Raw genomic sequence first — 26,950 nt, 5'->3', positions numbered from 1 at the left:
ATACTAGTTTATATTATATAAACACACTATTATATTTCAAACCACTGTACATCTACTTTATGTGTGGCCGTTTCTCACTTGTAGATGTTGACATATTAACGAACAAACAACCACATTTTGATTAGAATGGGAACAGATTTTGTAGGCGTTGTTAAGCCTTGATTCACTCACACTGGCACATATTGTTACAGTACATTAACACATACAGTAAGACAAAATACAATAAACACAAAGCCACGTCCACTATAAACTATTATTTGATTCATTTGTCTTTTAAGAAAGGAAAATGTAACGTCAAACTCACGTTTTCTATGCACAATAGTAATATTGTATTCGTACGCATAATACAACGTTTTTAAGTGAGTGAATACAACACAGAACGGAAACAGTGTTGTGACGGACTATCATTATCTGTTGTGTTCTAAATGAAATAAATTATGCCACTGATATTGTCTTCTTGTACCATCTTTGTACTTATAATTCCTAATAACATTATTAGAAGTAACATTTGATACTCATCAACATAGTTATGGCGTAGTTAAATAAAACAACTGTAACCCATGCTCTTTGAACTATGAAGTAATAGGCGACACTGTGTGCACAAAAAAGATAATGCTCCTGATAGCGTAACATCTGCTTCCTGTGCTTTAACACCTTTAGATGTGTAACCATATGCTTATGATATTATGATATGACCATATGCTGACGTCATATCGAATAATCAATTAGAAATCAATCTCTATAGATAGTCTATATTATTCACTAGCGACGTTTGCCCTGCATCTATTCCATTGAGGTATCATATAGCTGCATATCAAGATGGTCGTTGTCAATGTTATAGCTGTGACTACCCTGCTTTTAAGTGTTGTATTGATTGTAAAGGTAAGTTAGGTTAATCAACACACAATATGTGTCCATATGGGCTCGCAGATAACATCAATCCTTATGTATCATGTTACTCGCATAAAATTCACTTTAATTGGAAACATTAATTTTGTATGGAAATCACAAACACATAGGTTTCCATACGTTCTTAAAACCCGTGTATGTTTGATGACATTGGTGTATAATTACAGTAATACTACTTTGTGGCCTTATGCTGTTGTTCGATGTTGGAAGGTTTTTGCCCCGCATGTTAAGAAAGTACTGTTCAAAAATGCTTGTTTACTGTGAAAATACTCTTTGTTCTCAACAATACCCAATTAATCGGAGAGGAATGCTTTGCAGAACTTGGTTTTTCTCACATGACTCAGGTGACGACCATAAAGTTCCCTTCATTATTTAAACACGCGGCACATATTTTAAGCAGCAACACCCTGGATTGGAACCAGATAGTCGAGCTATATGAATGGATGACCGTTCGACTTAAAGAGCTAAAACCCGACAAATGAGCATTATTACTTCATTAAAATACAGCAATTCCGAATCTGGCGGTAATTAACTGTCTATTTAGGGTCGCGGAACTAGTAAGATCCTCGGCCTGTTAACTGCCTCTAGCGTAACTATCAGTAAACTATAATATCGTGTGAACAATATATTCACCCTCGAAAAAAATACTTAATAATATTAAGAGAAACATAAGTTTAATCAAACATATTTCTTTGGAATCTAAACATATTGGGTAATAATTTGAAAAATCAGTTGATTACATAAAACTGTGAGATTTGATTGCATACATGTGCTCATTTATATCTCAAAAGTAACTATTATATCTATTACAGAAAATTTTGAATTATTTAAATGGTTTACAAACCGAATAGATGATGTTTTTTACACTGTTCTATTATCAGCTTGCTCTTCACGTTATATGTTTAGCCTCGTTGACGCCCAGTGACGCAAGTGATTTTATACTGCATCCGCAATTAATCTGGAAAATCTAACCTATATGACGCGTTCAGGCCTTGTCAATTGGGCAGCAACTCATCTTGTACCGGCACTGAAATAGTAAACTCTGTGAGCTTTTAACTGTTTTTTAGCTATTTGGAATATTTCGTTAAAGTTTGTGTGCAATGAGAATGTTACTTTGTTTGAGTTACTGTAGCATCGTCACAAACGAATCACTGTGAATTTGTATTCAAATAAACGCTACAAAAAAACTGGTTTGGCTTACCCTTTGATGTTATGTTCTATACAAACTTATGAAGGCAGACAAATGGCTGATCCAGACAATTCAAGGCAATGAATGCGACAGAAGCAGAAACAGGATGCTCATAGTATTTACAGTCCTTCAAGCAAGAATGGCAAAAAAGCACTATTTAGATTTTAATTACAGATTTCAAATTTTCAGAATAATATTTTCAAATACTACACTTTGTTTACATGTTGTGTTCACCATAAGCATTTCGCTCTATAATTCCTTAACCAGTTGGTTACTGACTATTGTTTGTGTTTGTCATCAATCAAACCATACAGGGTAAAGGATATCATTACTTGGATCCAAGTGGAGTAGATGATAATGAGGAGCACAACATAGCTAAACGAGGTAAATATTATTTTGAGTTTTGTAGTCATTCAGTGTATTGCATATACTAAATATTATTTTGCATGATATATTTGTCTGACAATTCTGTACATGTTTTTTTTTCCAGACCTTAAAATGAATTTGATTTGGAAAGACTGCAATAGCCGAATTGACCTAACAATTGAAGTGAATAAAGATGATGAACAACAAGCCATTATTGATTTTCAATTAAATAGCACTGATGGTGTCAGTGCTTCGGGACAAGTGACACTACCACCTGGTCAAAACAACATGACAGAGGAAGTAATTCTTGGAGGGAAAGGTCCGTGGGCTACGTGGGTATATCTAACAATTAATCAAACAAAGACTTATGAACAGCGAGTCTTGGAACCATGTGAGTAACAGTTAACATAACACAATGCAAACTAGCTGCAAGTGCAAACCTCCAAAATAGATGCAAATTATTTATGTTTACTGTATTGTTCCTTCCGTATTGTATTAATATATCTAATTTACTGGCTTAAGATTTAAAGACGAACCTAAACTTGCAATAAATGTTCTTGGAATACCCCTCCATCAATAACTGTTTCTGTTATAAATGGAGAATCAATTTTGTACTATCAATGGTAACCATTCCTACTTCCATACCAAATTATCGAGCGTGTTCACATCAAACCGATTGATCATTGTGTCAATGGTAACCCTAGTTTTTTCAATTCATGGCTTTTACTCAATTTACAAAAAATTGCCAACAACGCAAAATATGGGACCCTAAAATAACTGAACTATATAGTTTAATGAAATTGCAATGTAGCTAGTTCAGTTGCACTTCACTTGTCATCGAATACTTAGGGTAGCAATAATTTGATTCTATGTTTCTCAGGTTAGCATCAATACATTATAATTCATTATTGACAGCATGCATTTGTGTTATGCATTAGGTTTGACACCCGAAACAGAGTGGACTTTAGAAAAACAAAATGAGTCGACATCAGAACAATTAGTATTACCTGAACCTGACGCAGGAGTGAAAAAAGACCCCCACTTCACAACATTCGATGGAGTGAAGTATAACTTCCAAGGTCTTAAAAAAGTTTGTACATATATACTCACCCAAGACTGCACGAGTACAATGAACCCATCATTTAGAATCACTGCTGACTTTCGTGGGAAATATTCCGAACTACGAGCCAAGCCATTGACACGAATTGAGACAGTTAATATTTATGTTGGGGGAAAACTGTTGTTACGTATATTGAAGAACAATGCATTCTTGGTAATATAGAAGTCATGTTTCTATTACTATCTTCAATATTTTATTTTTCGCCAATAAGGCAACGCACATATAATAGTATAATAGTAATATATTTTGATCTTGTGTGTATTAGTCATTCGTCACTAGACGAATTTGGATCAATACTTGTTGTATTGTTGTATATCCGCTGAAACGAAGAGTTGCAACGTGGCTTGTGCAGGAGCGTTTTGTCTTAACTCATAGATGAAACTCAGAATAGTGTGTATCATGGTTACAGCTAGCCATTATAATGAATTTAGTGGGGATTACAGGATTGATAGATAACATAAAATAATTACTATTTCATTACTTCGCTTCATTACAATTTTGACATCATCACAACATTTGCTCCATAGATCAAAGGAAATTTGTTCACCAATTCAACGGCTGTAATAGGAAACGAAGAAGGTACTGTAAACATCATAGATGAGCACATGTACGTTGAACTATGGTATCCCCGAGTTTCTTTGATTTGGACCAAGACGATACGCGGCATTAACATCGATTTAAAGGATCCTGCAATGCGTGGTAAAGTATGCGGATTACTGGGAAATTATAATGGTGACCCTAACGATGATTTCATGAAACCTAATGGGCAAATATTGTCTAAGAACGATATCTATGAACTTGGGGAGAGTTGGATGGTTCCTGAAAGGTGAGTTGTCAGTTTATAGACTTGTACAAACAATTTAAGTTCGTAATGAAATCTTAATGTAAATATTAAAAAATAAATTAATTTTATTTAGACAAGAATATGACTAAAGTCAAATGAACAGTTGGTATCACTGTCAGGACGTCGTTTGGCGCGTCTTCTGTTATTGTATGACGATTCTCACATAATCTAGCAACAAAACATTATTTGAAGTCAGTTATTGCTAATTATGACAGTGGTGACTTCTCTGTAGACAATACTTACGTGTAATTATAAGCTTAGTGGAATTTTCAACTATTGGTATTATGTGTTGTCATTACTGCATTTTCGATATGATGCTCATGTTTCAGTACCAACAGTTAAAAAGGAAAATGCTGCTTGGAAAATGTCTTTAGATACGCTTTTTATATTAAAGGTGTAAGAAAGATTGAATATTACCAGGAACCAGGACAATTTGAACATACATTATATTTTCAAATAATAACAAAACACTATTAAAGACAAGCAGTTTGTTGGTTCTACAACAAATCACAAATTAATCAAATGCGTTTGTATTGCACATATCTATCATACATTTTTACGGTTTTAATAAAAACGCGCCGTACTGTTATTTGTTAATACTTTTAAATTTATTAATAAATTGTTCAACAAAGGAGTTTCTTTCAAAACCTGCTAGTAGCCTATGGTATTTGAATGATATACTAAACTGGTTACACAAAAATCATTTTCGGCGAATGTAAAATGTTGCGCATACAACATGACGAGTACAAATGGTTTTAATATGCCTCTTCTTTAAAATAAATGGTAACATATTTCATGCATATTCACAATCATCTTTCAGCTTATAACTCTGAGGACATTTGTATGTCACAATGATAGGTGAATGTGCATTTCATTTCAAGCTGATTCGCAAGTATTATAATTGATACCAACTAATATAGATGAGAGCAGTTTAACCTAAACTCCACGGACAATTCTGAACATGAAATAATGTTAACATGACTTGAAAACAACTTATATTTCGTTCTTCTTTTTTCCAGCTGTGATTACTAACTAATGGTGTAAACGGACACAAACAGTATCTCATTAGCATAACAAAAGTTATATTGTAATTCAAAATAATTAGGATGCACATTCGAGTTTCACTTACGGTGTATGCATGCTGTTATATTTATAGATAAATAAGGTGCTACATATCATCAGAACTATATGTGGTTGTTGTTTGTTCACCATATTATAAAACACGTGATTACGTATTACTTCACTTTTTCGCCAGTGTGTGATAATACTTTGGAGTATGTTATTAGTAATGCCATAGTAATGAGTATATTTCTATTTTAATTTTACCTTATAAATACAAATGATGGTCTTGTCATACGGTCATGGTCAAAAATACCCCATAATTTTCAATATTTCCCTCACCGGTTTAAAGTTATAAAATGTGTGTAACGTGGCAATAATTAAGACTGAAATAGAGGCAATAATGCAGTAGTCAATTGTATATATGACGCCACATATAAACAATGTGAAACCACAGTGTATCAAGTACAACAAATCATATGCTTGGTATGGATATGCCCAGGGGAGTATTGACCACCCCTTTAGTAGTTCAACACTCATTGATTTGAATACTTAGCTAGTAAGGAATAAAGTTGATGACGACACATATGCACATACCACAGCAGTAACAATAACGAGGCAAGCATGAGAAAAAAACATTGAATACTAAGATATATTTTTGAAAATATTTTATAAATAAACAGTAAAAGAATATAGTATATAAATTATATAATAGTATAATAACTGAAAGTCCAGGTCCGGCCAGTGTCCGTGTATGAATATTCAGCATCAGAAATTCCCATTGAGTGTCAAGTCGTGAAAGTCCAGTGTGGAGTCCATGTAGCAACAACTGGAGTTCATTAATTGAAGTATTGAAATCTACTTTTGCAACTGCGTCAGGTTTCCTTTCCTATGGCTGTATGTGAACCAGATCACCAGATTTTAGGATCAATCGAATCGTGTATCCTCATCACCAGGCAAAAGCATGAACATGTAGTAATATGCGGTATTCATCATGACGGTACACAGTCTATTGTGTTAAATATCATTTGGTTTACAACACATGTACATTCATCGGCCACATAGTCAGCTAGTGCCTCGAATGACCAGTATGCCATTAAGAGCGGCACCTGTAGCGCGGGCACAACATACTTAGCAATTATATGTATGGTTCTCATTCATACATATCAAGTGCCACTGAGTGTCCAACACCATCATAATAGTGCAACGTGTTTGCCCAATAGTCCAGCCATTCTAGCAAAAAAAGGGGGCCAACCCGTCACAAATTGCAACACATTTTCACAACATGGAAATATAACTATTTGGACATATCTTTAATTCTAGATGAGGTATTTTAAAAATGCATGATGGTATGGTACTGTTTTGAGTCAGGGAAAGTATGAGAGTGCTAAATGTGTAGATTTGGTAACTGGAAATTAGCATAAATCCAATATGGCCGCGATAATATAATTATTTAATGTAACTTCTCTTCCGGCTTCTCTTCTGTTTGGCATAAGTAATAAGTTTAAGATGCTAGAATGCTAGAATATTTTAAACAGAATCGTACAGTACAGAAAAGATGTAAATAAAAGGTTTCCTGGGTAGACGGATGCTTCATCTGCATAAATCCAACATGGCTGTACCATATATAAGAAAAACTAGAGGAATGAAACACCTTGGTTGGATCTACAAATCTGGTATACTATATACACAATAGACCATTTCAACTATATAAACTATATTTTTGATTTAACAAACTGTATTAAATAGTTATAATTTTGTCCAAAAGTTTATTGTTTAATTAATGTAATTGCTAATCATCATCGCTATCTTCATCAGATATCTGAACTACATTTGTGCATCCAGATCCCCGACACTGACCACAAACTGCAAAACCTTCAAGGTTGTGCTTTCTGCAGGTACATCTGAGACTGCGACAGTCTGTGGAGCAGTTGCATCTCACTATCCTCAAGAGAAATTCAGGGGCTTCCTCCTTGCCAGTCATTACAGGAATGACAATCGGTTGTGGATCGCGTCCTGGAATTTGCTTCCTGGCAAGAAACCTGATTCGTGTCTTTATCACGACTTGATTGTCCATAAGGCAGAAGCCAAACTGGCTCACGGGTCCCACCTGTACCAACAGGTCAGTGGGTCTAGGAGGCTGGTGCGTTCCGCCATTGAGACTTCAGAGTGCTGGCGGCGCAAAACAATTCGTTTCAGTGGGCTGGCCAGAACTCAAAAGGTTGAGGGTCGCCTCTCTGCAGTCAGTGCGTGGATTTTCCCGAGTAACCGGTCGAAATATTCGATAAATGTTGCCACCCATTTTGCCCGTCCCACCGAACCAAAAAAAGTCGTGATACCAGGGTTGGGGAAGAACCGAAAGATCTGATCAGAACACGTGATTTGACTCCAGACTCTGCTGGCTCCGGTCTCAAACACTGCCTGATCGACTAGTACTTGATTCAGTGGAAAAAGGTTGAGCCTAAAATTTACCTACCCTAAGGACTTAGGCCTCTACCCCGCTGGGGACCAGGGTCCGCCCATCATCACCGTCTATGCATTGCCCCTACGTCTATCACTTGGCGCGATCCAAAGCAATACTGAATACAGTCCTACCGAGAGTGATTGTTTCAGGACCGAGGGTGGGGTGGGGGGTTTGATTGAACATCGGGTAACTTGGATCGATGTTCCCCCTCACCCCACGGCGTGGCTGTCGGAGTCATTATGAGGAACAGACTCCGAGGAGCTGTCCAAGGCTGCACATTCAAATGATACTATTTTGACGGCCATATTGGATTTATGCAAATAGAATTGTTAATCAATCAAATGTTTCACAATCACATACATTCACACACACCAAACCATATCGCAGCAACTTGAATATCTAAAAAATGTCATCTAGAATTAAAGATATGTCCTAATAGTTATATTTTCCATGTTGTAAAAATGCACGAAACGGCCATTTTGAATATATGCAAACTAGGTATATTTCCGAAGCCTAGATTTTCCTAGACTTTTAGTATGTCAATCTAGTCACCTCCCCGGAATGTATTGTGAAGAAATTATTTCTGTTGCAATTTGTGATTGGTCAAACCATAAATTGACTGGACTACAGGGCCAAATTCAGAGGGGTCTGGCAAAAGCAAAACGTAAGTTTGCTAGAAGTCAAAATTTGCTTAATATAATATAAATATTTCCGAGTTGTTTGAGTTGTTTTGAATGCCAGTTGGTTACTGTAGGGAAAGGTTCGGGCCGTGGAGTAGGAGAGACTAAGACGAGGTGTGCCTACACTCCAGGCGGGCCGGTTAAACAGATAGATACTTGAAGGGTTAAACCAATAAGGATATAAACAGAAATATAAAAATGAATTGACACAATATGAATTAACGAAAAATATGACGTGGGTCAAATACTTGAAAAAAATGAAAAGAAGCACAATTCGAATATTACGTACAATTACGAATATTAAAACCACAATACTATAAAACATGATACGACGAAAAGTGTATGATTACATTTAAATAATAACACATGCTTGTGAGGGTAATATCACGATTTGTTGCCTGCCCATGGGATGGTGGTCATGACCATAATATTGATGATGCCAGAGCCGAAGGCGAGGGCATCATCAATATTATTTTCATAACCAGCAGCCCGAAGGCAGACAACTGATCGTGATATTGCCTGAATAACCATGTGTTATTTATTTTATCACATCAAACAGACATCAACCATGACAATCACAGATACCATACATCACTCACACCCGCTCTCCCACAAAATAACAACACTTATATTTGAAGTATTCAATATTTTATTTTATCTATTATAACAAGTTTCATATTACTCAATAACGTACATACATTGTTTGCTGAAAAAAAATACATTCAGAAAATGTTATTTTCAGCTATGGATACTATTTTAGTAACCGTGCTTCAGCAGTGTGAATAACTCAAATTATCGAGAATAACATTTTTGAAATGAATTGAGAAATTCTCAAACGCAAGTTATTTGATCACTCTACAGATAACAATTTCAAAGTGCCGTGGAAGTGACTGAAATTACTTTCTCAAAAACGTACCACATCTTTTCACAGTCCACAAAACTTTAGAGTGTTTTCGGTTAGCATCGGCGTGGAACGCGTAGAAATGCTCACAGCGTAGAACGCGCTGCAGCGACCCCGGCTGCGACGTTTCAGTGGCGGCTGCCATACATTTTTGCTTCATATAAAAAATACCCTAAACATCAAAACAGAGTATCTTACTTAATATTCATTCTGGCACTTTCACTGTCTTTGTCGGATGGCTAAAGTTCCTTCAAAACCTTGAAAGCAGCCCCGAAAACAACAGCGGCCGGGGCAGCCCCAGTGCAGCGAATGACAATTTGTTAAGCGCAGTGTCGTTGCGCAGTAGTTTCAGTGACGTCATCCATGTGATATACCCATGTAATATCCACTTGGCGGGCAATATACCATTCTTACTCAATGTCATGTTACCGAGTCTCAACCAGTCGCAGCATGCATAACAACAGTGAGATGTGATAATTCAGGTTATTCTACAATGAAATTTGGATTTGCGGCCATGAACCTTATGGTGTCCTAAGCAGTTGAAGCACAATCTGTATATTTTCACAATTGCATTACGTGCATTACGTGTGTCAAGTCCGACAACGGTTTCACAGACGTGTTTAGAATGGGGCCCTTTGCAGGAGACGCACTTGAAGGATCTCATGGGTTTAGCGACCGCAGATCTAGAAAATTTGTACCCAACAGTAAAGGATGTTTTAGCGGGTAGACACCTTTCACTGGCGAATTATCATTGAAGTGTTCTATGGGGTTACCTACCTGTCTGGCTTGAATTTCCTTATGGACCGCTTCCTTTAATTCGTGTAGTGACCACGCTGTGTTGGCATGCTCGCGGGAAATCTGGGTTTTGACGTTTGACTGTAGTTTCTCAAAAATAACTGGCACAAGTAGATCACCAAACGAATCTTCACCTTGACCGATGTGAGATTCGAGATTGTCATAAGAGTTCGTCATGCTGGATAACGTATTATCTGGTGGCGGTAGTCCCCAAAATGCCTTCGTGTAGCTTGAATTAATTTTGTGTGGCTGACCATATCGTTGTTTCAAAGTGGCTAGCGCTTCTGAATAGTTGGTATTGGTCAACTGGAGGCCCTCAATCATTCGCGCTGCTTTACCGTCTAGTTATGAGCAATTAAGTATTGAAATTTCTGGACGTCTTCTAGATTACCTACTGACGATGTGAATGTGTTCTTCAAATTTCAGCAACTGCAATTTGGGGGAGGTTGACCGTCCGTCTTGTTGTAGACGATGTCATGGAAGTATCATGCGTTGAGCTTGCTTCAAGAATCGATCTCTGCTGAGTGTTTCTCTCTAAGTTTTCGTAACGTACCACATGTTCGTTGATAATTATAGCATAATCGCCCGCGTCTTCAAAGTACCGTGCGTACTCGTCTTCGTTTTTCAATTTATTATTTAGTATTATTTCGTCGCATTCCTGGATGGTTTCTATGAGTTTCTTGATGTCTCGAATTGTTGTCAGCAGTTGTCAGAAGTTTTTCTTTTCTCATAACCTCTTCAGCCTTGTTGAGTTGCTTGGGCATTTGGTCTGTGTGGTCCTTTCGTTTCTTGTAAGCCCATTGGCTTTCTGTCTGTTGAGTTACACGATCGGTAGACATGTCGAAGATGTCTCAGTCTTGACTGGAGACTCACGATCCTGGTCTAGACATCAAAAATGTAGGGAGAGATTCGGATCGTGGAGTAGGGGAGACTGAGACGAGGTGTACCTAGTTAGAACACAAAGCGGCAAATGATTTAATCGTTTAAACTGAGCAACTATATACTAATACAGATCAATATTTGTATAGACAGACATTGCAGGGTAACAGGATGTTACATTATATCTAAGTCGTAAAAATAGCATGTATTCAGACATCTGTTCTTCTTATCTATACATCACACAATTTCCGACAGTTACAAGACTCCCAATTGACTTTCTTGGGTTTACTATTTTTTTTAAATTACTATTTTTTTTAAATTACTAATCATGCCAAATGTTGGTCTGTAAATGAGGACATTATACTTTACAGTAATGCATCTAAGAATCAGGCTTATATTCCTTGCCTATCATCTATTTTGTGTGTATGTTGCCAATTTAAACAACTAATTGTCTGGGTATAGGGCGCCACCAAGTGTTTTTTTTTTAAATAACTCCCAGAGTTTAAATTTGGAGGATTTTTTTTCGCATGAGAAATTATTCGTCTAATGATATTCCATCGTGTACAAGATCAACAAGAACTTAAACCTTAATTATTCTCTTAAAGTCTCATGCCACTAATCAACCAATGCCAGTTCGTAGCAGTTCAATTTAAATGTCTTGCAAAAACAATTACATTTTTTAAATATTTCTTTTTTCTCAGGTGCTCCCTGTTTGAGGGCATGATCACCTGGGTCAAAGGTGAGACTATCATGTGGTCTTTTGTTTACTTCTTAGCGGCTGTGTACCTGTGGGTTTATTCTGTGTGTATTTGGATGTTCTAATCTTGGTGTTTTCCCATTGATTTCTCTAGGTGCAATCCAAATACAGTTGGTGTGTCTTGTTTACCTGAGATTTGCAAGAGTTTGAGCTGACCAGCATGTTATTTTTTTACATGTGGTTGATTACTGGTATGTTGATTTCCCATTTTAGCGCCATGTTTTCAACTTTGTTTATCATTTCCATATATAAATCACGTCATATGTTAACATTGTCGTCTATGGAGTTTCAGAATAGGTGCACTGTGTGTATTATGTGATGGGCACCCCCAGTCAGCACTTACGCTCGCGGCCTATATTTATATAAAGCAGGGTTTTCCTATTACACTCGTAAAACTGTTTCTATATATAATATAACACTGTTTCTTTTGTTACACAAAGCATGGCTTTATTGCAGTATCACAGACACGTTTACGCAGAACGGAACTTTGAATGTTTTCAAATTACGTCACTTATTCACGTGACTTTGGGCCGGAATCCCGGCAAAAAGGAACAATATGGCGATTACTGGTTACCTGCGTCCTACCTGCCATTCGCAAAGGACGCCGGGAACCAGCGAACGTGTAGTGGTGATGGGTAGCTCCGTGAAGTCAGAGGTTTAGCGAATGTTTTTGAGGTGACATGCTGCTGAAAAGTACTGGACTTGCAGGCTAGTAATTGTAAATGCTGGGTGTTTGAGGACAAACAAGACAAAACAATTCTCGCCAATATTGCTTAGCCAGTGTGGAGGGAAAAGTGTTAGCGTATATTTGCATGGTGTCCCACTGATTTCTATTCAACACACTATAATATATTTTGTTACACTACCTCTGTATCTACAATAGCCGCCGTCAAAAACAAAATTCAGGTTAGAAGACGCATGTTATTCTAGATAATATCGGCATGTTGTTTACAATCTTAGTGTCGTTGCTAGTGTAATACGATTTGCCATTAAGTGGCTATTCAGCCTAAATTATTACCAGTGAGTTGTGATTAGTTTTTTTAGTTTTTCAATCAGACACTCAGCCTAATTTCAGTTCTCAAATGTTACGCCAAAATACAGACGAGGGTTTGCATATGCCTAACAATATCATTGTAACAATATGCTGTTACGATGTATAGGTTATATTATTGTTTAGAAAATATTATAAGAACTAATGTTGTGAAATATTTGTTACAGACTGCATATTGGCATTATTCCTAGGAACAGATATACTCTATAAGTAATAACTATATTCCTTTTGCTTTGTAGGAAATACCGAGCAGTAACACATCTAGAACTACGTTATTTCTGTCTTAATATCATGACGTCCAACAGTTTATTGTGTAAATCATTAATTGGCCCAGAACTGTTCATCACCTGATACCTATCCAGTGAGGTCCAAAACTAACATCTCGAGTACGTTACACCACCCACATTCCTGTATCTGTTTGTGTTGTGTCAAACTGTTAGCTATGAAACCTACCTCTGATTGTGGACTTCCAGTTTATACTATGATAATAATTAAATACAAAATTTCATCTCTGTGTGTAATTCATCATCATAAAAGAAATACGTCATGACACATATTGTGTACAGCACGTAACTCAATTCTTATAATACGATCAAGACGTTCATACAGGTGTAAGTTACTTAATCTAACACTCACATCGTTACTCAGATCAGTGTTTCTGTTCAACTCTATATAAATTACATTCATATTATCAAAACAATTAGATATAAAATTTGGCAACGGTATGTTTCATGCAAAATTGATTTTAGGAAATATGTATTCACGAGTTGGTACAACATATAAAGCTGTTCCGATTCTTTCAATCTGAATCCATTGTTAACTTGCTATATTTGAGTGTGAAATTGAAACTAAATGATGATATTAACTGTGCTCCACCATAGACTACCCCCATTACATACAAGATTGTCTTAAGTGTCTTTGTTAGTACTTGACAGCTGTGTTTTATGTGCATACAAACTCACAGTTCATTCCTCACATTATGACAAGCTACACTCAAAAACCAGGTGGGCAGTATGAACAAATGCTGGATCACGAAACTATGCACTAGTATCAGGCGATATGTAAATATGTACATCGTCCGCCTGCACGGTGTTGCTCCGTTCGAACACTCCTCCCTCCACAACACCGCGCGGTAATTCTATTCATAACCGTGTATATCACGTGGTTGTGCGATAGAAAGTTTACCGACCAATAGAAAGTTTTGTTACAATGACTGCCAAAAAGCGCTTCGGGCTTTGCATTTCCAGTGCGACTAAAAACGAAGGCATCAGACTTAAAACTAAATAGCTTGAATAACTTTGGTCTGAATATCTGTCGCATGATGTATGGATATCGTCGCTATATTGCCTCGACATTAAAGTCAACACAGCTTCGACAATGCGCAGCGAAATTTATTCTCGGGGCGGGCATTTCAACCGCCTTGCAACCATCATGGTGAAAACAAAGGCCAACAACTCTAATAAAACGGTACTTTGGGATGGTTGTTGAAACACAAGATTACCCCTGCATATGCAACATATTTAAATTTCGTTGTTTAGGATTACTTAAAAGTTAGGTTTGTGCTGTTTTCTCGATTTCAGCTATTTTCAACGGCTTTTCGACCGTCGTTTCACAGCAGCTCGTGCAGAGCCCATAGAAATACATAGCAGAGTTGTGCGCGCTTTTTAATGGCGTATTGTGACTTAGCTGCGTCCCGAGGATTTTGATAGCTTGGCCAAGCGCTTTGATGAAAGAAGTAATGAGATTGGCTGTTGGTAAACTGATTCTAAGCTGTGAGGGCATTGACACATACACATAGTGCTAACGAAATACTTCAAGGTGATAGTGGAGCGCTTTGCCGAAACATTCACCTTAAAAATTCAAGATGAAATATGTAGAAAACACAATATTTCAAAATAAACTTTTGATCACGAGGTGATAAAAATAATTTATTTGCATACATAATAAATAACATTCGTCCGACACATCCGGGTATTTTTTCATGTATTCCATTGTTACCACACACATGTTTTTATATCTCCTGGTATTTACAACAAATATAAGGATTATACAGTCGTGACGCGAACCACTTCCGACCTATGACACACTCTCTTCCTGACGACGAAAGAAGAATCACTCACCCTCTAAATTGTATGAGCAGACCTTGCACACACACCCAAACTAGCCCATCACTGACACCGAGTTTTTGACTGCCATGATGGTCTCTGTGCACACTTACTTACAATCTACGTCACATCATCATGATAACCTACACTGAAAATCCAAAGGGAAAGTACAAGCAAATGCTGAACTGGCGAAACTACGTACTGCAATCAGGTAACATGTACCAAGTTGAAAGCACAATTGTTCAAAATGAACACTAGATGAGAAAAAAATAATTATATGCGAGATGATAAAAGTTGTCCAGGTATTGTTTCTTATATTCCATTTGAAACACACGTTTTTCTATATCTCACTGTATTTACAACTAATATAAAGAATATACAGTCGTGACTAAAACTATGTTCGAAGACGAAAGAAGTAGTGTTCACCACAAGCAGACCAAGGCTGAGTTGTAAGTTACTTATTCTAACTCTCATATCGTTATTCAGATCAGTGTGATAAGGGTTTTCAACTCAAAATAAATTACATTAATATTTATCAAAACGATTACATACAAAATTAGACAACGGTACGTTTCATGGAAAATTGTAATTTTAGGAAATATATGTTCGCGAGTTTAAACAGAATATATAGTTGATTGTTATTCCTTCAATTTAAATCCTTTGTTAACTTGTTAAATTTGAGGGGAAAATTGAAACTAAATGATGATACCCACTGTGCTCCACCATACCCCACTACATACAAGATTGTTTTAAGTGTCTTTGTTAGTACAGCTGTGGTTTATGTGTATACAAACTCACAGTCCGTTCCTTACATTATGACAAGCTACTCTCAAAAAGCAGGTGGACAGTATGAACAAATGCGGAGATCACTAAACTGTGCACTAGTATCAGGTGATATGTAAATATGTAGAAAAGACAATATTTCAAAATAAACATTTGATCACTAAGTGATAAAAATAAATTTATTTGCATACATAATAAATAACATTTTCCAGACACATCCGGGTATTTTTATTTGTATTCCATTTTAACCACACACATGTTTTTATATCTCCTGGTATTTACAACAAATATCAGGATTATACAGTCGTGACTCAAACCACTCCCGACCTATGACACACTCTCTTCCTGACGACGAAAGAAGAATCACTCACCCTCTAAATTGTATGAGCAGACCTTGCACACACACCCAAACTAGCCCATCACTGACACCGAGTTTTTGACTGCCATGATGGTCTCTGTGCACACTTACTCAAAACCTGTGCCTCTTCATCACGATTCCCTACATTCAAAAACCAACGGGAAAGTACAAGCAAATGCTGAACTGGCGAAACTCCATACTGCTATGAGGTAACATGTACTATGTTGAAAACACAATTTTTCAAATTCAACACTAGATGAGAAAAAAATAATTATATGCATACACACTAGATGATAAAAGTTGTCGAGGTATTGTTTCTTGTTTTCCATTTGAAACACACGTGTTTCTATATCTCCTTGTATTTACAACTAATATAAGGATTATACAGTCGTGACTAAAACTATTCCCGCCATATGACACACTATCTGTCTGAAGACGAAAGTAGTAGTGTTCACCACAATGAAGCACACCGAGGCTAAGTTGTAAGTTATTTATTTTAACTCGCTCATCGTTAATCAGATCAGTGTAATGAGCGTTTCCAACTCAAAGTAAATTACATTCTTATTATCAAAACAATTACATATAAAATTAGGCCACGGTATGTTTCATGGAAAATTGTAATTTTAGGAAATATATGTTTGCGAGTTTAACCCAAATATATAGTTTTTAATGTTCCGTCAATCTAACTCCTTTGTTAAAAATTGAAACTAAATGATGATATTCACTGTGTTCCATCATATACTACCCCCATTACATACAAGATTGTCCTAAGTGTCTTTGTTAGTACATCTGTGGTTTACGTGCATACAAACTCACAGTCCGTTTCTCACATTATGATGAGCTACTCTCAAATCCAAGTATATTTCAAAATAAACATTTGATCACTAAGTGATCAAAATAAATTAATTTGCATACATAAATAACATTTTCCAGACACATCCGGGTATTTGTTCATGTATTCCATTTTCACCACACACATGTTTTTATATCTCCTGATATTTACAACAAATATCAGGATTATACAGTCGTGACTCAAACCACTCCCGATCGATGACACACTATCTGTCTTACGACGAAAGAAGAATCACTCACCCTCCAAAATGTGAGCAGATCCTACACACACACACACAAACTAGCCCATCACTGAGACCGTGCTTATAACTGCCATGATTGTCTCTGTGCATACTTACAATCTACGTCACATCATCATGATAACCTACACTGAAAATCCAAAGGGAAAGTACAAGCAAATGCTGAACTGGCGAAACTACGTACTGCAATCAGGTAACATGTACCAAGTTGAAAGCACAATTGTTCAAAATGAACACTAGATGAGAAAAAAATAATTATATGCGAGATGATAAAAGTTGTCCAGGTATTGTTTCTTATATTACATTTGAAACACACGTTTTTCTATATCTCCTTGTATTTACAACTAATATAAAGAATATACAGTCGTGACTAAAACTATGTTCGAAGACGAAAGAAGTAGTGTTCACCACAAGCAGACCAAGGCTGAGTTGTAAGTTACTTATTCTAACTCTCACATCGTTATTCAGATCAGTGTGATAAGGGTTTTCAACTCAAAATAAATTACATTAATATTTATCAAAACGATTACATATAAAATTAGACAACGGTACGTTTCATGGAAAATTGTAATTTTAGGAAATATATGTTCGCGAGTTTAAACAGAATATATAGTTGATTGTTATTCCTTCAATCTAAATCCTTTGTTAACTTGTTAAATTTGAGGGGAAAATTGAAACTAAATGATGATGCCCACTGTGCTCCACCATACCCCACTACATACAAGATTGTTTTAAGTGTCTTTGTTAGTACAGCTGTGGTTTATGTGTATACAAACTCACAGTCCGTTCCTTACATTATGACAAGCTACTCTCAAAAAGCCGGTGGACAGTATGAACAAATGCGGAGATCACTAAACTGTGCACTAGTATCAGGTGATATGTAAATATGTAGAAAAGACAATATTTCAAAATAAACATTTGATCACTAAGTGATAAAAATAAATTTATTTGCATACATAATAAATAACATTTTCCAGACACATCCGGGTATTTTTATTTGTATTCCATTTTTACCACACACATGTTTTTATATCTCCTGGTATTTACAACAAATATCAGGATTATACAGTCGTGACTCAAACCACTCCCGACCTATGACACACTATCTGTCTGACGACGAAAGAAGAATTTTCCACCCTCCAAAATGTGAGCAGATCCTACACACACACACACGCACACACAAACTAGCCCATCACTGACACCGTGCTTAAAACTGCCACGATGGTCTCTGTGCATACTTACTTACAATCTGTGTCGCATCATCATGATAACCTACACTCAAAATCTAAAGGGAAAGTACAAGCAAATGCTGAACTGGCGAAACTACGTACTGCTATCAGGTAACATGTACCATGTTGAAAGCACAATTTTTCAAAATGAACACTAGATGAGAAAAAAATAATTATATGCGAGATGATAAAATTTGTCCAGGTATTGTTTCTTGTATTCTATTTGAAACACACGTGTTTATATATTCCCTGGTATTTACAACTTACTAATATAAGGATTATACAGTCGCGACTAAAACTATTCAAGCCATATGACAAACTATCTGTCTAAAGAAGAAAGTAGTAGTGTTCACCACAAGCAGACCAAGGCTGAGTTGTAAGATACTTATTCTAACTCTCACATCATTATTGAGATCAGCGTTTCTGTTCAAATCTAATTCAATTACATTCATATTTATCAAAATGATTACATATAAAATTATAACAGTATGTTTAATGGACAATTGTGATGTTAGGAAATATATGTTCACGAGTTTAAACAGTCTATTTAGTTGACAGTGTTTTTGCTGCCATGATGGTTTCTGTGCATACTTACTAACAGTCCGTTCCTCACAATTATGATAAGTTACACTCAAAAAGCAAGTGGATAAATGAACAAATGCTGAGCTCACGAAACTGGGCACTGATATCAGGTGATATGCAAATATGTAGAAACACCCACATGTTTTCACATCTCCTGGTATTTACAACAAATATAAGGATTATACAGTCGTGACTCAAACCGACCTAATACACATTCTCTGTCTAACGACGAAAGAAGAAGCATTCACCACAGCAGACCCAGATTGAATTGTAAGTGACATATTTCAATATTCACACCGTTATTAAGGTCGGTGTTCCTTTTCTACTCAGAATGAATCGTATTGTTACTTCTCAAAAGAATTGCATATAACATTAGTTAACAGTATACTGGATAAGAAACTTTAATTTAATGAAACTTATGTTCAAAGATTTAAACGATGTCTAGTTATGACGTTTCCCTCAATCTGAAACGTTCGTTGGTTTGTCAAATTCGGGGCAGATATTGAAACAAAATGATGACATCAATGATATCGCTGTGCTCTACTACCATCCGATCCGGGACTGTCCTTAAATTCTGGCTATCTTGAAGCGGGTTTTGTAAGATTTTTTTGTTGAGCTGCTGAAAATTGAATATATTAGCAATTTTTCTGTTTCTTATATATGTGAATCTGGAACATATTTATACATATCGGCTGTATGTGTGTAATTTGGTGCAATGTCTGTTCACATGAATTGAAACTACAGTCCATCATTGGCAACTCATTCATTTGTTTCCTATAAACTGGTATAAATATAATAACGTGGTTCATTATTCCCATTTAAATTATGGATGAAATGCTATCTCATGTACATTTATACATGGTAATGGAAACACGGTCCACTCAACTTTACCTCATAAACAAATAGTGTGACACAGTCGGCAATGATATTCGGGTTAATGTGGTAATGTGGTGGTTTCCGATATATGTATTACTTTGTTGAATTGGGGTCATGCATTTATTTAAGTAGTAGAAAATATACGCTTTTTTGTCCCGTGTGACAACATGAGATTATATTCTGTTGTTGACCAACGTCCGTCACATGCCCATCTATCGAACGCCTGCAACACCTGTCCAACATTTTGACTGTCGTATCCCACAGGACGTAAGATTATGTACAGGACAGTCACCATAAGGCGATCAACATACTCCATTCCGAAAGCTCATTTCCCCTAACTAGCTCAACACTGACACACTGTTTTCGACTGTACAAATGTAACTAAATGACAATTCATCAGTAATTAGAGTAATACTACTTTTGGCTCGTCTCGTTTGCTCCGACTGAATCCGACAGTCCACTAACCTTCCATAGCGGTTTTTGTTCCGCATTTACTAGGAATGCAAAGCAAAGTGATCATTATTGTTCCAAAGAATTATCGTGCACTATGTCTTTGTGCTCAACATTGTTCCTTTGTGGAGAGTAAAGATTTGTCCTCCATTTTCAAAAAATGGGACATTTATTTGTACAGCAACAGAATGAATTCGAACCAACGATTATCATATTGCCAAGCTGTGTGGATAAATGTTCAACTGAATGGGCTAAGCAGGCGTCTTTTGGTTGAACGCAGTTCATTATGAACCGAGTCAGGCGCGATTTTTACAAGTCAAAAGTGAAATGCCGAGTATTATTCTTAAACAATAAAGGCGCTACATAACACACATACACTGTGACTACACACAACCCACAATGGGGCTTTCAAGACTTACGCAGCTATACAAATAAAGCAATTACTTATGGTGGATATTTGGTCAACTTCGCAACTAATCAGGTTCAGTATGAAATTAAGTTTGGCTTACCTTGGTTTAGGAAAATAATGTTCTTGCAAATGTTGAATATTGTACTCTATTACAACATCAATTTTGGCTAATGTGCCACAGTTACTTGGGTGTTCTGCACAGATGAACGTCACACAATAATAAGACACACTCAGCCAACACTAAATCCACTAGTATTGATATACAAGTGAAAACATGTTCCACTGCATCATGTATGCATATGAGTGGACACTGTTCTGTACACAAGTAGGAAAACGCATGTCCATTGTATACAGGTAGTGGGAACACATTCCTTTCACTCTGTATACATGTAACAAGGAGTAATGATGCAACCAGGTGCCTGGACGAGTTTGTGTAGTTATGTCATATTACAATTACAATTTTACACTTGCTACTACTTCAGTTGATTCTTATTTCATTTTTTTGATGACAGAAAGATGACTAGCTACCAAGCAGCATTGGTAATGTGCGTTGTGTTACTGATGGTTGTGGATATACAGGTAAGATGTTCATGTACGTTAATAATGTAAAAGCATTTAGAGTGATAATTGTTTGTATTGGCTCATCTGTAACATTATCTGTCATGACGCTGCTTATTAGATGATAATGCAAACACAAGAAAATAGTATCCTTTTTAATATCTACGAATTGTTATTACTTTACTCATTGCTGCTATGAGTAAAATAGCCCAGCTTTTTAAGTTTTTACACAGTTGTGTATTGAGAGTTCATTATGCACTATGTACTTTTTAATTATGACATCACCAAATTACTTGTGAACAATTACAGTTTATAGCTCTAGAATGTTATCCATTCAATGGAGTTGGGGATTGAATGGAAAGTATTATGGCAGTCATATTTTTCATTATTTTAATTACTTCATCTTTATCGTTTTTTGTGTTATGTATTATTTTGTATTGATCACGTGTCTCATTCTAGAGCTTGGAAAAATTAGGCAACGTTGGGGGGGATATTTCAAAAAGGCACGATCTATTGCCAGATTTTATTGTGAATTTTAGATTTTGTGACAACGGTTAAATTATGAATTCATGAATTAACAACAAACACTTTGTAATGTAAATGATTCTGTGCCCTTTTCCAGTGGTTACAATCATTATAGACATATTTTGGTATGTAGTTTTACATGAAATTCATTGAAATTATAGGTACTATTTAAATGATGTTATACAAACAAAATATAGTTCATGTAGTAAAGACATTATTCAACATCTGTCAATGAACATGCTTACCATATGATATGACTTTCACTGATGTACTGCCGATAGTTCACCACTTACCTCTTTTGGAATAAAACACAGCTGCAATGTCATGTACCTATTGTGTCCATCTTGAATGAAGGCTTGTTCTTAGTCCAAACTACTTCGACATCGCTCTCCATAGATGAAATGGCATACTTCTTGAATATTTAAACTTGATCTTTTATATGGTCACTCACACCTACTTATAATGACATTCAAATTACCGGAATCACCTGTATATTAATTATTAACTCTTGTGCCTGACTAATATCTTCTAACCACAAACAAAAGTCTCAAACCCCTCTTGAGATTCTTCCACATGTGGTATACTGGTGGATTCATTCATGGCTGAGATTCGTTTAATCTTGTTTTTACAGTTTATGATTAGTGCACATTTTTAGGCTTGTATTTTCAATTAACAGGTTCCCCGTAAAGCTTGAAACAATTTTAGCACAGACTTATATCTTGAGTGTTGCATACTTTGCAACATGCTTCATTTTAATGATAAGTTAGTGCAATTCATATTGGTTGTAGTTTTACATATTGATAATGATATTGTTGCCTGCACTTTTGTCATCAGGGAGTTGCATCTTAACATGTTTGTTATTCCTCAGGTGCTAACAAGTTAAGTTACCAGTCAGATGGGTTATCTTTTATCATTTTAGGACCAGACACATTGCTTTATTATGATTATTTTATCTTCATGTCGTAACCTCCATGTCTTTGTGCTCGATCCGATCTGTTATTAGCCTTCGTCACTTGGCATAAAATGTATGCCACTCTGACATATGTCACACTTGTTATTTTTCCGTGGCTTTTCTTTGGTTGCATGATTCGTATTTGCTTAAAATTATGGGAAACATTCCCTGAAGCATCATATTTACTTTTAACGTCACTGACTTGGCTTTGATGAGTAGCTCGATCGGATGGTTGAACTTTGTGTTCAGCCAAGTTTATGGTTAAACTCTTGTTTTCCACAGCTACAATGAACTATATGTATGCGTTGCTAGGTAGATTACGCATATACAAAATAATCACATCGCGTCTGTCGGTAATTCGGGAATTAAGAATTAATTAGGATATGTTTTGTTTGTTTTTATTCAGAGGCTAATTCTAATTTGCAACTTTCTTCAACAACAAACATCTAGACATATTTGACAGACTGAACCGTCTTCTAATATCTCAAGAAATGTATTCCTCTTTGAAACATTTACTTCTGATCATAACACACATTATTCATAAATAAAATATATAAAAATACTCATATTACACAGACTTTCTTTCACCTTTTATCTCTCATACCTTGTATTCATCATCACAATCTGATCATTGAATTGGCTAAACCAACAAAATACCAAAAAGTACAAAGTTGTGCTATCACGTTGTAATTTTTATTCTATGTTTGTAAATACTAACTAAGTGGAATGTTGCATGCGATGTACAAGTTAGTGTTGACTAATGAGTTCAAAGCTCACTTTAGTGCTTGTAACGTAATTTTATTGCAATACCTGCATGTCATTTGACTGTCATTTGACGTCACGATCGTTTATTTTGATTTTCACAGGTGAATATTTCAAGATTGTTTGGCTACGTAATTTATGGGTATCTTAAACTGCATAATTAAAAACGTTTCAAATATAGTTTAAGATGCAGTTTTGTTAAACGTTTTCTACAAATATGTCATTCTTTGTCTTAAATATACCGAGAGCAGGACAATATAAAGAACGCCGTACAAAGAAAATACGATTAAATGACAAATAAGTTTGGATTATATCTAGGTGGAAATACCCTACATCACATCAGTTTAGTACTGTAATGAAAGGGAAAATACTCATCCAGACCTCCCACCTGAACAATTATTATGTATACATGTAATGTGGTTTCTGTATGCAACACGTATTTAGTACTTGTAATTAAGAAAAACAACTCAAATATAATTGTAACATAATTCAGGAGTTTTGCAAGAGTCTTAAATTGTTATGACATATGTAGACAATATAATTGTAACAATGCACTTAATTTACTGCACATCCAATCTTATCTGATTGCCAGGGATGGTTTCTGTTCCCTCTATGTCCCCCATTGTTCTTACAATACATTGTTGATAGTAAATAGACAATGACTTTCATTTTTTTTTATTTATGTGAATCCAGGCTCAAGAGGATCCTGTACGAGGTTAGTATTTATCAAACCGTGAAACCCCCAACCATAATCCGCTTTTTGTATTACCTTGGTGTCTGCGTATAGTATCACGAGTATTTGATAGCTGATCAAAGACCTCTTAGAATAAAATAAACAAATAAACGTTTTCTGTTAATAAGCTCACCTATGCTCGATTAATATTTCCCGCCAATACACTAATTTAACATATATATGGCATTCAGAATTCATATATTCATATTGATTTTCCAGCCTCAACAAATAGATCATATCAAATCTAATTCTTGGTGCATTTGTAGAGGTAAATTGGGAAAAATTATTATATATATATTATATGGATAAACAAACATCGTTTCGATAATGTGTCTAAACGATAATAAAATTAATAATTGTGATCTTTCATCAGTGTCACTAGTAAATTGTGATATTCTGCAATTATACACTTCCTCTAGTGAACACATCCCCAAAATGCATAGATGATAATGCACAAGTCGAACCATGGACATAATCTACACATGTTGTCGACAAATAAACTTAGTTACAATTGAGGACATATGAATCTGTCCACCAGCAGAAACAGCAACTAAGTCAAATTATTAAGTTATACATGCTAATAAACAGACAAATATTACAATATGAAACACAGGTATTAAGCCCACATTTGTGAGAATCGCCTCGCCACTCCAGAGAGATGCAACACGCACTGCGTCACACTCGAAACACGCCAACGCAGTTCGAAATTGCATGTTGTGTAACCCTCCCACAGCGACTAGATGGTAATGTCACAATAACTGTGTACATGTTTAAGGCACTTTTTCGCGTACTACAACGACTTACTGTCCAAGAAGTAGCGCCCGGGACTGATTTTGAAAATGTGATTGATTCCTGATTTACAAAACAAAATGTTCTGCCTTGTTGACTACAACTGTGAAACTGCCTCTCATGCCGTATACATTGTTAAAACAAAGCATTAATCGTCCGTTCACAGTCTGATGCTGTATTTATATATATTTTCCAGAAAACCTTGCACTACAGGGAACTGCAACCCAGATTTCTACTGCTTTCCTTGGGAATGCTAGTTTGGCTATTGATGGGAATGATGATCCTAGTTACTTCCATAGAAGTTGTAGTCATACCGGATTAATAGAGAACAGTTGGTGGAAAGTTGATTTGGGAAACAGTTATTGGATATCGGAAGTAGTGATAACAAATCGAGTGGGTTGCTGTTGTAAGTAAATGTTATTCATACATTAATTTGCTTTGTTTTAATTTTTAATGTTTTCAAGTTAAACTTCGAAATATTCTACTAACACGACATTTGTGAACTTCCATTTTTTATAAACAAAACATTAGAAGTAGTGCAACCAGACTTTGAAATAAAAAAAATCGTCTTCTTATGTGCAAATGTTAGTTATTCAGGTTCAAAAAAATGTATGTATGAATTGCTGGATGCATGCTGTGTGTTCCATCTATAGATCATAATAATAGTATAGTACACATATTGTATGATTATTTCCAGACCTGATTAGATTGTGGTGTACATCTGTGCATGCTAATAATGTAATTTGCCTAAACCAAAAACCAAACAGGAATAATTGGAATAGCCATAATATTCATGTTCATTTTTTTTATCAATGTAACCATTATAACATTGTCATCTGCCCACTTCTTGCGCTTATTTTGTGGTTTCAGGTAGTATTTACGGTTCACCTTAGCGAGAAGTATTTTGGCTATGATTGCTTATTAATCGTATCCAATATGAGAATTTTTACAAAACTCTTTCACGTATCCACTTCTTGGCCGAAAACCATATGCTACGTTTAAATTTACTTAATATTCATTACATCTAAATCTTAACATAATTTATGTGTATATTTCAGCTGAGAGAATCGATGGAGCAGTGGTAACAATTGGTGACAATTGTGATTCAAGCCTGAACGAGCAATGTGGTGATCAAGTAGACTGGGATGCAAACACATATGATGTGAAGATTCCATTTGAATGTCATCTCAGAGGGCGATATGTTGGTGTAACACTGAGAGATCACACCAACTGGTTACAACTGTGTGAAGTGGAAATCTATAGCAATTAATTATAATCTTTAATTAATTAATAATTAATTATAATTAATTATAATACATTACATTATAATGAAATTATATATAATGAAATAAAATTTGTAGTGACACACAGCAGAATATTTTTTCAATTTCGTCATCTTTTGTCATACTTCGTCCTATCTTACCATGTTGTTTTATTTGTGTTAAAAAGACTAATTAATCAATTTAAAGCGCGTACCTCAAACTTCGTGATCGCGGAAGTGTGGAAACGGGATGTTAATAGAATGTTTCTTGTTTAAATGCGATATCACGTTACTTAGTGTGGTGTTGGCGCATACACCGTTCAGGAATGTCATTTGAATAATATTTAGCTTTTTACTAAATGTGTCACCAATACGCACATGCTTAGCCATATTCCCTCAAGATCACCTGTTAAGATTGAGGAATGTTGGCATAGCAAAAATGTTATTCATTGACACAATATCCTAAGTACATA

The 26,950-nt window shown here is 35.7% G+C and overlaps 2 protein-coding genes and 1 long non-coding RNA gene across 3 annotated transcripts; all 3 read left to right on the top strand.

The window, feature by feature from the left end:
• The first annotated feature begins 743 nt into the window (after positions 1-743).
• Positions 744-5,612, top strand: LOC102804404 (uncharacterized). Its single transcript, XM_085506215.1, has 6 exons — positions 744-882; positions 2,413-2,482; positions 2,589-2,855; positions 3,403-3,737; positions 4,112-4,410; positions 5,448-5,612. The coding sequence occupies exons 1-6, from the start codon at positions 820-822 to the stop codon at positions 5,458-5,460; spliced, it is 1,047 nt and encodes a 348-aa protein (XP_085362341.1). The 5' UTR covers positions 744-819; the 3' UTR covers positions 5,461-5,612.
• Positions 5,613-12,085: 6,473 nt separating this feature from the next.
• LOC146735683 (uncharacterized) lies at positions 12,086-13,522 on the top strand. The gene is made up of 2 exons (XR_014931181.1): positions 12,086-12,154; positions 13,254-13,522. It is a non-coding gene; the product is annotated as an uncharacterized LOC146735683 (long non-coding RNA).
• A 5,813-nt stretch (positions 13,523-19,335) lies between these two features.
• On the top strand, positions 19,336-26,678 carry LOC146735682 (fucolectin-like). Its single transcript, XM_085506214.1, has 5 exons — positions 19,336-19,432; positions 21,410-21,476; positions 24,388-24,409; positions 25,413-25,622; positions 26,275-26,678. Exons 2-5 carry the CDS (start codon positions 21,414-21,416, stop codon positions 26,484-26,486), a joined length of 507 nt encoding a protein of 168 aa, XP_085362340.1. The 5' UTR covers positions 19,336-19,432; positions 21,410-21,413; the 3' UTR covers positions 26,487-26,678.
• Positions 26,679-26,950: the final 272 nt, after the last annotated feature.

This window comes from Saccoglossus kowalevskii, chromosome 12, assembly GCF_978046115.1.
Source record: "Saccoglossus kowalevskii chromosome 12, keSacKowa6.1, whole genome shotgun sequence".
Classification (NCBI taxonomy): Eukaryota; Metazoa; Hemichordata; class Enteropneusta; family Harrimaniidae; genus Saccoglossus; species Saccoglossus kowalevskii.
This window is presented reverse-complemented; position numbering and strand designations above follow the sequence as displayed.